The sequence below is a fragment of the Tasmannia lanceolata genome, unplaced genomic scaffold, assembly GCF_043159265.1.
Source record: "Tasmannia lanceolata isolate RefF3 unplaced genomic scaffold, GAP_Taslan_0.1 ptg000007l, whole genome shotgun sequence".
Taxonomy (NCBI): domain Eukaryota; kingdom Viridiplantae; phylum Streptophyta; class Magnoliopsida; order Canellales; family Winteraceae; genus Tasmannia; species Tasmannia lanceolata.
The window spans coordinates 9,325,942-9,338,368 of NW_027518684.1; the positions used below are offsets into that span (position 1 = coordinate 9,325,942).

At 37.6% G+C, this 12,427-nt stretch overlaps 1 protein-coding gene across 3 annotated transcripts; it reads left to right on the forward strand.

Annotated features, from left to right (window-relative positions):
* Nucleotides 1–3,017: 3,017 nt before the first annotated feature.
* LOC143881775 (ABSCISIC ACID-INSENSITIVE 5-like protein 2) lies at nt 3,018–9,083 on the forward strand. Of its 3 annotated transcripts, none has more exons than XM_077385055.1 (4): nt 3,018–4,722; nt 4,810–4,881; nt 8,267–8,308; nt 8,787–9,083. In XM_077385055.1, exons 1-3 carry the CDS (start codon nt 3,859–3,861, stop codon nt 8,285–8,287), a joined length of 957 nt encoding a protein of 318 aa, XP_077241170.1. In that variant the 5' UTR covers nt 3,018–3,858; the 3' UTR covers nt 8,288–8,308; nt 8,787–9,083. The 3 variants fall into 3 exon arrangements, with proteins under 3 accessions (XP_077241170.1, XP_077241169.1, XP_077241168.1); XM_077385053.1 differs by lacking the exon at nt 8,267–8,308 and having other exon boundaries at nt 3,030–3,119; nt 3,763–4,722; XM_077385054.1 differs by lacking the exon at nt 8,267–8,308 and having other exon boundaries at nt 4,810–4,936.
* The last annotated feature ends 3,344 nt before the right edge of the window (nt 9,084–12,427 follow it).

Sequence of the window (12,427 nt, forward strand, 5' to 3'; positions counted from 1 at the left end):
ATTATATGTAAAATTTTCCACGGGCAGACAACACATCTGACATCCCTGTTCTCTTATTTCATCTCTAATGAATTCGTGTGAAATTAGCGACAAAAAACGAGCTTAGAAAACTGAGGATAGAGAAGTAAAAGGCTGTATTTCAGTATTCAATACACATGAACATAGTTCTGATTCTTCTTTCTCACTCTTTTATTTCAAATCTCATAATTTTCTACATAGAAAATAAATATAATTTTCATTTGTGGTTTGTCAAGTGGGGATATTGTAATCTTATTTCCCTTTGAATATAGCAAGGGTATAAACATCGAGGACAGTGAGTTGGGATGACCATCATTGCTTGCCTTTCGTCGTTGCTTATATGATCCGCATTGAAGACCACAACTTCTTCACATTGTGGTATGTTAAAAGCCTGTGATGAACTTTTGATATGCACAAACGCACGCACGCACTCACTCACACAAAGAATGCTAAAGTGAAGGGCGCCCTTAAAACTCTAGGCATCACACCCTCATTGGATCTGCGTCACTAAAATGTATTTATAATAGCACTGAAAATGTAAAAGTAAAGGTATAATGATGGCACCTTGACGACATGGATCCAATAGGCCCCACTAAATGAATAAGAAGTAGACAGCAGAGGGAGGAATGCAAAATCTTAGCAGACTTGATTTCCCGTAAAAGTACAAATGACGGTACTGGGAGATTATGTGTCGGCTAACTCTGTGCCAGCAGCCGCAGTAAGACAGAGGATGCAAGCATTATTCAAACTGATTGAGCACGATTGAGCACAAAGCATATGTAGGTGGCTTTTCAAGCCCGCCATCCCTTTCACCCTAAAAAAATAACATCCTTTGGTTTTTTTAGATTTTTATAGGGTTTTTCAGTTCATAGTCGAGTACATAAGATTTTTGATAGTGCCAGTATTAAAATCAAATGCCACATGACACACCCCCCAGCATTTCCTGAGATCCCGATGGTCAGGTGGTCCTTGAAGAACCTTGGAACTTGTGGGCCACCATCCGCCATTGGTCGGATTAGTGGGACCCACATAACTTTTACCAATGGGAGTAGGTGGATCACCAAGACCCACGGCAGACTACTAAACTTGTCATCCACACTTACACAAGATTCGAGTGCCAAGTGGAATTCCACATCATTATTCTGTACACTAACTTGGGATAGAAAATGAAGGAAATAGAAACACTGAAAGCCTTCCTTAATATGCAAGAAAGCAACAGGTAAGTAGTGGCTTGTTATCTTAGGAATACAGGACATGAAGATTTCAAAGCTGAATTAAGTTATAATTTTTGCTGCCACTTTATAAATATCCCTACCCTAGATGAGTGAAATTTGAGGAATTTGTGTACTTGTTGGGAAGAAAAATATGTTAACTATATGATGGTATTCTGCAGAGCTACTATGTCCTTGTTTTTTGTATATAAGAATATTATATTGCACATGGATGGCACATGCTAGAAATAAAAAGATCTTGTAAATTGAAAAAATATGAGACCCTGGTTTTGCTAATGGTACTCTTTCTTAAGGCCTGTTTGGATTGCTGTTTGGAGAGGAAAAATATTTCTAAAATTTCCTACATTTTTCTACATATGGAAAAAGATACCTTGAACCCAACCAGTTCAATTTTGTTTTAGTGTAGCCTTTAATTTATGATAATCCCTCTAAATTAACCTCTAAATCGTGAAAAGAAAAGAAAAGAAAAATCTCCAAGAAATAATTTTTGATAATAAATGTTTTTTCTTGCCATCCATAACATTACCGAATATCCATCGAAACAGCTTAGGCCCTCTTCGTTTCAGATTGAGACAATCGATGGTGAGGGCTCCAACTGATTATTGGCCCAATTGTCACAATCTGAAACGAACATGGCCATGTAATGTCAACATGTAAGAGTAGGACAATCGATTGTCAATAAAAGAAATGAAGAATTCGGTTATGTGAAGCGTATAAAGTACATTTGGGAGCACATAGTATTAGGTCTACTTTGGGTAAATTCTTAAGCAGAAAGGCATGTTCTTCAATAATTCTCATCGCCTGCCATTTATTGTTCCCTAGCCATTTTGATAAAATCCTTTGAACTTCCATATAGACCCCATCAGGCAAGTGAATGGGCTACCTTTCAGTAACATCCACATATAGAGATCACACCTAGCCTCACATCCTCAATACTTCCCTTATCCCCACCAAACTAATTGATGAGCAAAACACTAACCCTAGAATCCCTTACATATAAGGACTAAGGTACTAACCATGCCTGTATTTTGGCATCTTGCTCTTACCCAAATTAGGGCAATATTGTACTCAAACTATTTAGGGCACAATCCTAACTAGCTCTTTCCTCAGAACTTTTTTTAAGGGTCTGTTTGTGCCACATATGGATTCCATATGCCATCGAGAACATCTTGATTGGGTGTTCCCAGAGTACTCATAATCCATCAAGTTTCATTCAGGGTTCTGGCACTCAATCTCATGAATGAGATGTACATTCTGCATGTCACAAAGACCATGTGGGTCCCCTCAAGATGTTCTACATGACTGATGGTTTCAACCGCACACACATGTACCGCTTAGGAACGCAAAAATTGATCGTTAGCATTGATCCAACGGGGATCGTCACTCAGAATTCTATTGATGGTGCAGGCACTTGAAAGATCTTGACCATACATCTCATGTGTCTTATTTTGGATGTGCCATAGCTCAACATTATATCAATTGGATGATCCTAAGCATTCGAAGACTCTTAGATAGTCGCAGAACGAGGTCTAAATTCAATGGGTTTCTGTTTGGTATGGTTTTTGTGCTGTGGGGCCCATTGAATGCATGGTCTAGATGGTCTAGATCTTAACCCATGTACGTGATTAGTCACCAATGAGGGACTTGTTAAACTTTCCCCATTTGTGTTCATTAATACAAGTTTTTCTACACAACTAGTTGGGGCCCATGCAAAGAGGCATATGAGCATATCCCCTGCATATAAGTACTTGGGTTCCCTGAATTTATTTTTTGGGTTCCATATCACTTGTCCCATTGTAAGTACGTGTGGATTCGAAAAATATAACAGAATAGAAAGAAGGGTTTCTTTCAGATCCGATCCAGTAGCATGTAAGTGCAATGGGTTAGAATATTCTCTACCAATTTGTGGGAATTTTTATTTTATTTTATCAGTAATTTGTGGGAATTTGTTTCTTCACAACATAATCAATGAATTGAGATAAGTTTTATTCAGCTTTGGATTATCAGGTTCTCTTTCTTTTATTTTCTTTTTGTGGGTTCGGTTTTCATAAAATTATACGTGTTGTTGAAAATGTCGGTGTTTGTTTATTGTCAGATGCTTTGGAGATTTTCTGGGTTTTGAATTGTGGTTGCTGGGCTGCCATTTTTATGGGTTTTTATTTTTGTTCTGGTTAGAGTGAGAATTGCCCTTTTTTTGTCTTTTACTTTGTTTGAGTTTTTTGGATTGGGTTGAGATGTTTTAATGGGATGTCAGAGATGAGTTTTTTGTATATTAAAGATGAAATGTTCTTGCCCATACTAATTATTTTTGGGCTAGTTTAAGAGTTTCTGATTATTATGAGATATGGGAATTGTGTATAATAGTAAAAAACCTAACACATTTTAAGTGTTTTTAAGGATTATTGTTTATGATATATTTTATAGGTATTCTGGTTCCATTTTTCATTTCAGTTTATCAATTGGGGTTGAAAATTTGGGGATAGATTTATCATTAACAACTCAAAATGTTTAGTTATTTATAGGGTTTGGGGATTTTCTTCGCGGTTTCTGGATTTGATGTTTTGGTTGGGAAATTTTGGTGTTTGATTATTTGGGTGAAAGCTGTTGAATGGGAATCCAGACAATGGGGTCTGAAGGGGGTAGGCATCAATCTCAGTTTCAGACTCTGTCTCGGCAGGGCTCTTTGTATAACCTTACTCTTGATGAAGTACAGAACCAGTTAGGAGATTTAGGGAAACCCTTAAGTAGTATGAATCTCGACGAACTTCTTAGGAATGTTTGGTCAGCAGAAGCAAACATGGGTATGGGGATGGATGCTGAAAGTGCTTCCCAATTTGCCTCAGTGTCTGGTTTGCAGCACCAAGATAGTGTTAATTTAAATAGGACCTTGAGCAAGAAAACTGTCGATGAGGTGTGGAAAGATATTCAACAAGGACAGAATAATAATAATGAAGCGATAAAGAATCGGGATAGGCAGCCGACTCTCGGAGAAATGACATTGGAAGATTTCTTGGCTAAGGCTGGTGTTGTTTCTGAGGCTTCGGAGAAGAAAAGGAGGGGAGAAGAGGATTTAAATAATCTAGATATTTCACAAGGGATCGGCAATGTGGGTTCCGTTTTGGGTGTCGATTCAATGGTGGGCTCGCAAAATTTCCCACAACAGCAACAATGGTTGCAGTATCAGCTTCCTTCTTTGCATCAGGAGCAACAACAAACACAACATCACCAGCAAAATATGATGAATGCTTATATGTCTGGCCACTCAATGCCACAGACTTTGTCTGTTAGTGCAAGTCCTCTTTTGGATGCTGCATATTCTGAAAATCAAATGCCCATGTCGTCCCCAGATACACAAACAGCAGGGTATAAACGGGTTGCTCCAGGAGGTGTGGTTGAGAAGACTGTTGAGAGGAAGCAAAAGCGAATGATCAAGAACAGGGAATCTGCTGCTCGCTCTCGGGCCAGGAAACAGGTGGGCCATGATTGTGTTGCTTCTTTGAAACTTATTGTTTTGTTTTTTTATCCTTTTTGACCTTAAGTTATTCCTTGTTACAAATAGGCTTACACGAATGAGCTAGAGATCAAGGTTAATCGCCTGGAAGAAGAGAATGAAAGGCTCAAGAAGAAGGAGGTAGGGATTTCATCTTTCCCCGAAAAGTTCTTTCTTTAGGCTGATGCCCATAAAGGTACCTTTTTGTTAACAAAACATGATTGTTCCAATACTTGCATGCCATTAGTTGATAAATATTTCTTAATGAAGGCTAACTTTTTCTCCTTGGAACTTTATTTAAGATTATGGGTGAGACCTTTGTTAAAGTAGGCCACTTATTTCTTTGAAATAAAAACAAAGAGTGAAAGTAGGGAAGAAAGAATCTATTAAGCTGTTTGAGAGAATTTAGAATTTTGAAAGGCAGAACTTTCTCCCGCTCTGAACTTATGGATTTTGTGAAGTTGATCAACTAGATGGTCACATTGCGGCCTGGGAGATGTTTTTCCAGATCATTCATTTTTATAATATGAAAATTTCATATAGTTCTTATGATGAAACTGTTAACCTGTTAGGTTGAATGTTGGATTTGTTGGTCCTACAGCTAAAAAATGAAGAACAAATTTGTTCTCTTGATTCAATAGATACCCATTCTGGAGCTTTGACGATATCTAATTGGTGCAAATTATCAGGGTTATATTGGAAGTTTTTGGACCTCTAGTTCTACCCTATTAATATTATGAATTGCAAAGGCGCTTTAGTAAGTTTACTTTGATGAAGTAGGCACATGTTATTAGTATTTAAAATCAACATTAGAGGGCTTGATTGCTATGCCTAGTGTCAGCTAAAACAGTGAAGTCCTTATATACAACTTATTGGAGAGCTTGGAAACCCACGGTTGTTGTGAACACTTGAGCACTATCTTATGGATAGGCCTGCTAACGGATCCAATTTGGATTGGATCCATCTATGTATGGGTCACGATCCATTTAGATCCTATATGGAATGTTTTTTTTTTTTTTTTAACTAATTTTCATACAAAAATACTGAAAATATGCTCATTATTTAGATGTATATACAAAATGCAAAGGGGTATTTTCGTACATATGGATTATTTTAGAAACTTACCGACTTCTCCAAAAGCTTAAGCTGTTGGAGAAGGGCAGTATTTAATCTTTTATACTTTAACACTCCCCGTCACGTGTGGCCCACTTGGCAAACACGTGACACATGTGGTCCCACCTTGGGCCGACCATTGCATGCGTTTTTTTTTTTTTTTTTTATATCGGGGAGGTTTGAACGCGAGACCTTTGGCTCTGGTACCATGTTAGAAACTTACCGACTTATCCAAAAGCTTAAGCTGTTGGAGAAGGGCAGTATTTAATCTTTTATACTTTAACAGATTATAATCGAACGCGGGAGAGTCCGATGGAGTATACACTTAGTTTAGGTCCCGATCCAACGTTATTTTGGACAGTGCACCTCAAATATGAATTGGATCTGGTTGCATGTCTAGCTTGTGTCTAAACTTAGTTGGATCCAAAGGATCCGTCTGACACTCTTGGCCCATTGGCAAGCCTACCTTTGGAATAGTAAGAATAATTGAGTGTGATTCAAAAACTGGAGGAACTTGAGCTGTTTATTCTCCTCACACATGGGTGTTCAAAATGGTATTGATGGGTGAAATTCTGTGTTGCATGAGTATGGATATGAGTGCCTGAATCCAACATGGATATTGTCGGATCCGCCTGTAGCCTAAAAAATGATTCATGGATTCAACTAATCTTAAATTCTTTTCCATGATAATATGGTTATATGTTGAGAATTTTAGTAGGTTAAGTGAGTATAATCTTTTGTTTCCATATAAAAAACTTATTGCTAGGATAGTTAACACTAAAAAAATGTGATAATTATGAATTTGTTGTACCATTTAGAAAAAAATATGTTAAAGATACATAGAAGTGTCACAGTATTGACATTAAGTGGACCCACATGGGAGGGACCACGTTATCTGAGAGATAGTACTTGGAATATTTCACTGACTAGAATGCAATACTTGTGGTGGTTTTCCAGCTTCACTATACTGTAATTCCTAGCCGCTTTTGTCCTGAAAAGTAGCTTATTTTCTGCTTATTGTTGTAATCTCCATGCTCTGGACTCTTCTACCTCCACTTGCGACTGCTTATGTGACTGAGGATCAAATTTTCCAATGATTGAGAGTATTTGGAATCTACAAATTCCACTTCCAACCATACTAGATACTATAAGTTAGGTTTTCTTTTGCCAGTTATAAAACTGAAAGGGTAACCTGGAGGAAACAGAATTTTTTAGGCAAAATAATACTAGGGACTTGTTAATGAGGGGATAAACAGATGCCATCTCCTACTGCCAACTTTAACCGTGTCTCCTGTGTTGAAAACTGGTTGAGCATTGGTTTGCACCCTTTTATGTCTTCTTAAATTTTCACTTACGTGCAGATCTAGGATGTGGTTAAAATGTCAGAGGCAGCTAGGTGCCCTAATCAAGGGTCAAATGACTCAAAATGTCCACCTCATTGGGGTCTTTAACACCAACTGTGCCAAATAAGCAAGTTTGACTGCTCCTTCGTGGTCCCTAAAGATTCGGCATTCCACCTCATTGGAGTCTTTAATACCATATGGGCCAAAAAGGCAAGTTTGACTACTCCTCCGTGATCCCTAAAGATTCTCTCCGACTCCAGCTGGCTTTGGGTTGCCAATACTGGAGCTGTCAAAATTCAGTTTGACAGAACTGGGAAGAAACCAGAAGCCTGGTTGGGTGTCCAACAGGGCTGCTAAAACTACTGTCCTAAAACCAAATGCTTCCTTTGAAGAGAATGCCTTCTTGAAGGCGGAATATTTCTTAGGGAGAGTTACTCTGCAACAGACATGATTTATGCTTTTTAGTTACGGTTCTAAATTTGGCGTCATTCTTTTCCCGGGCAAAACTTGGAAAGCTCTCTACATGGTGAGTTGAGCGTTGTATACGAATGGCATTCCATGGAAACTTCATTTTGGAGCTTTTAAAAATAAGCAAAACCTTCAATTGCTTATGTATCCAGTTTTCACTTACATTGCTGCATTTAATTCCTCTGGTGTAGTCTGTCATTTCTTAAGTGGACGTTTGGATACGCGGATTTTAGAATCCAGGTTTTTAGTTTGAAAACAGTGTAAAAGAGGGTTCATGATCAAGTTGCTGTATGCTGTCCTGACAGCATTTCTTGGATTTTAAGTGAGAAATTCAGGTTTTAAAAATCTCCTGCATCCTGAGATTTCTAAAACCTGGAATATGGGAGGATCTGCTACTCTCTTTCTGACAAAAAGAAGGGTGAGAAGCCAAAAACAAATCAAAAACGACGGCTGGTCCACTTCTTCTCTTGTCTCTTAGCTACAATTTTGAAGAAATCCCGGATTCTAAAATCCGCGTATACAAATGGTCCCCAAGTCTTTTCAACTTTTAAGGCTTCAGCACTGCTTTATTTTATATCTCATGTCTGTGTCTTTTGTTGCAGCCTTGGCTTTATTTCTCCTAATGGATAAAACAGTTACTTTCAGTGAGTATACCCCCTTTTATCATATTAATGACCACTGTCATAGATTCAACTTGACGATGATCACAGAAGAATGAAGAGATGGTATTTTTGCTATGATATATCTTTTTTAAATCCGGCATGTAAGAACCTCCAGTGACCTATTAGTTATTCGTTCTATGCTGAAAAGGTTTGCTGCTAAATAAGTATTTGCTATTGGGACTTTACTGGTTAGTTTTTTAAACTCTTTTAAGTGAGAGACAACAAATGCAGTTCTACCTGTTAAAGCATATTTTGATCTGGATTTTCATGTTTCCTTCAATATTGATTAAAAAAAGAAAGAAAACCATTACCTTCTAAGTTGATTAAACGGCTACGGCTTGTTCTATTGGTTATTAATAAAAATTACTTGACTCTATTATTTGTGAGTAGACGACAAATTGTCACATAAAGTCTCCCTATCATTAGAAAAATCCGATTCAATATACTATTCTATTTGCAGGAGCTGGAAAGGATATTGCATTGTGCCCCACCGCAAGAACCAAAGTATCAGCTACGAAGAACAAGTTCAGCCTCATTCTGACTGTTTATGTGAAAATTTGTAGATTTGCATGGGGTATTTTCCTTGAATTCCATATCAGAATTGTTAGGTAGTTGCAGTTTCAAGTTCCTTGAACTTGGTCTGTCTGTATGAGTTTGTGGGTAGCCTTGAAACACTACCTATAGTTTGTTGCTGTTGGTGTTGGCTTCTAAGAGGATTTGTTTGTATGTACATTTATTCTTCAGTTATTTTGGTCTATACAGAGAACTCTAAACTTCCGAATTTAGCATCTAGGCTGGTCAGGAAACAAAATTTTACCCCTTCCAAGAATGGACGCTTTTGCCTGTAAGTCTTCTTTTATAAGTCTTTGCTTGATAGGCTGTTATTTCAGAAAAATCTGTTAGATTATGTGCCCTACAAAATAAAATTTCGTCCTTATCCATAAAGAGGGGAGATATTTTTGGAGATATTTTTGGAGTTGGATAGCAACAAAAATACTGCACTCGTTATTTTTTTGGATGGAGAAAACGTCCAGCACTAGTTGGAAGTTGGGTTGTAGTTACAACTTTATGGAAACTTTGTTTCCTAGTTGAACAAAATCTCTATTATGAGATTTTTAAGGGATTTGGAATTTTGATTTTGGAATTCTATAAAAACCCTATATGAAAAAAAGAAACGAAAAAAGAAACGACTAGAAAATCTTTAGAAGTAAAAAAAATCGTTTTTTCTTTCTCTCTCTCTCATAAGTTTTCTCAAACACCATTAAAGCTCCATCTTGAATTAAGATAATCCATCCATTGGATCTTATTTCAATCACATCTAAAGTAGTAGAACAAGAGTTGTTCTATCTCTCATCTGTGCAAAAGCAACGGATCTCATCGGATCAACTTGCGGCGTTCGAGAAGAAGAGTTCGTTCGTGACGATTCGGGGAGTAGATCAACCAGACGATTTTCTTCGTGGTAACTTCTTCAAATGTATGAATTAATTTATTTATTTTATCACCAAAATATAATCTAGTTCTTAGAAATCTTGGGCTAAGGGCGAAATTGAAAAATTATTATTATACTATGTGATTAGATTCCGCTGCGCATAGTGATTTTGCCCCGGGGTTATACGACCCTTCTAACAAGTGGTATCAAAGCAATTAGGGAATAGATTAGGAGGCTAACGAACCAAAGATAGATCATGCGGTTACCCGCTGTGAGCCCGGACGTTTATCCCGGCTATCCGAGGTTCCTAGTCTTTGTGTGATTTTGTTAGACATAGGACTGTTTTTAGAAAACAGCGGATCTGATCTACTTGCTGGATTTTTTTCGGATGATTGCTTTACATGGTTGGATAGTACACTCGAATACGAATCCAACGCATCAAGAATCATTGAAATCCGACGGGCGGATTAGGAGATGATTTTTTAAAGTTGCATGTAATTTGCTGGAATTGCTGAAATTTTCGTGCGAAAATCAAAACGGGTTTTTGATTTTCACCCAAACAAGTTTGAAAAACCTATAACCCAGGCATGGATTTTTCAGACACTACCTTGGAGAGTCTGTAGCATTAGCAGAACCATGATAGGTCTTTCGGATAGTTGAATCCTACTCAGAATTATCCGAAAGATCATGCTATCCGGATAATGTCCCCGGCACAGGACGAATTTTTGTTTTTCCTATCAAACGATATTGTTTTCGCGCAATATTTTTTATGGTGATTTCTTAGATCATATAAAATTGTTTTATGATGATTCTAAAGGAAATCAGAATGGTTGTGTATTAATAAAAATTATTCAACCTATTAAAAGTACGAAATAATCGCTTAAGGTGAATATTGGGCAGAAAGGGAGTTTGGACCTCAACTTGTGCACTACAAACATAAGTTATTTTATGATTTTATGTGTTGATGTGCAAGTGATTTATCTTCTCATTCGTGGTTTGTTCCACATATTGTCTGCAATGTATTAATTTTAATTTTATTTAATTGTTATATTCCATCTGGACAGTTGTGCGGACAACTGGTTTCCCATGGAGATTTGATCATGATGTATAGATTACCTAGGTTAGTGTAGGACACTAGGGTAGTTTATTTCATGTTCATATAACTCCAATTGAAGATCGGATCATTCACTTGGAGGCCGGCGGACGAATCAAATCAACCGTGGCATGGAGATGCTTCAGATGGTCTAGAAAATGATGGCGGCTCTTGATTCGACCAAGGACGGAATTATACATCAATGTTACTGATGTACATGGTATTATATGATTAGGCATATATCTAAGTTTTGCCCCTTTGGATGATTCGCCTTGAGGTCGAAGAATATTCCTAGTGCGAAAGCACTAAGTTGCCCAAAATTCACCCTCGGTTTGGTACCGTTGAGTTGTGGGGATACCCTTATTTAAATAAGGTTAGTCGGAGTTTCCTACAACCCAAATACCAAATTGAGTTTATGGTTTGATTGTTGTATTCACGTGATGAATGATTTGTGGATGGTTTGTTTTTCTGATGCATGTTTTTGTTTCCATTGGATAGTTACTTATGTTGAAACATGCATGACATGTTGTTATCACACTCCCACTATTATGATATTAAGTTGATAAATGGAGATCAAATTGAAAGAATTAAACTCCATGGTCTTCCATAGCCATCTAGTGGTTGGCTAGTCAAGGGAATAGAACGGTCACATGCCAAAGCAGAAGCCGATTCCATTCCCTTGGCTAGAGTAACCGTTAGATTCTCATGAGGATAAGGGAAACATTCAAAAAATGCAAAAGTCACATGCCAAAGCAGAAGCTTTTGTAAATTTACACAATTTTTCTAGGCAATGAGTCTAACTTAACCAAGTAAAAGGTATTAAGGATAAACATATCGCGATGCTTAGAGGGCAAAAAGAAAATCGGATATTATGTGAGATAAAGGGTTACTAAAATCAACCCTTTAGCTTTCCTTGGCCTAGCACTAAACAAGGCTTGATGAATCAAGTAACTAAAATAATCCTCACCGAGGTATTATCGACGGTATTTGGCACGCCTTTGTGGTCGCTAGTTAGATCAAAGGTGGGCAAATACGAGAATGCCCAGAGGTTTGGTGATCCACAGCATTTTTTGGATGGGCCCTGCAATAATTGGGTCCCCAGCGAAAAATATTATTCACCGAACAATCCTATCCCTCTGTTTGTTTTAGATTATGACAACCGATTGTGGAGTCCACAACCTTTTACTGTTTTGCACTAAATTTGAGTCGAATAATCGGCTGGGAACTCCACACTCGGCTGCCATAATCTAAAACAATGAAGGGTATTTTTGTGTTATGAACTATTTATTTTTTTGAGAAGTTATGCTTCACACCAGGCAATATTTTGCAAGGAAATAGATTGGTGGTAAATGAATAGTAGGGACCCATTTTGATGATCCAAACCGTTCATTTACAGGTTGGGCCATAGATCGAAAATCTCCTGGAGTAATACATCTCTAACCATCCGATCAGTGGCGAATGTTGCTTTTCTCTTCATTATAAAGCCAATAATACATGAATGGTTAGGATGATCTTTGAGGCGCAAAGAGTTTAGATCCTCTAAAAAGTGGTCCCACTTATAACTTGGACCTGGTCCCTC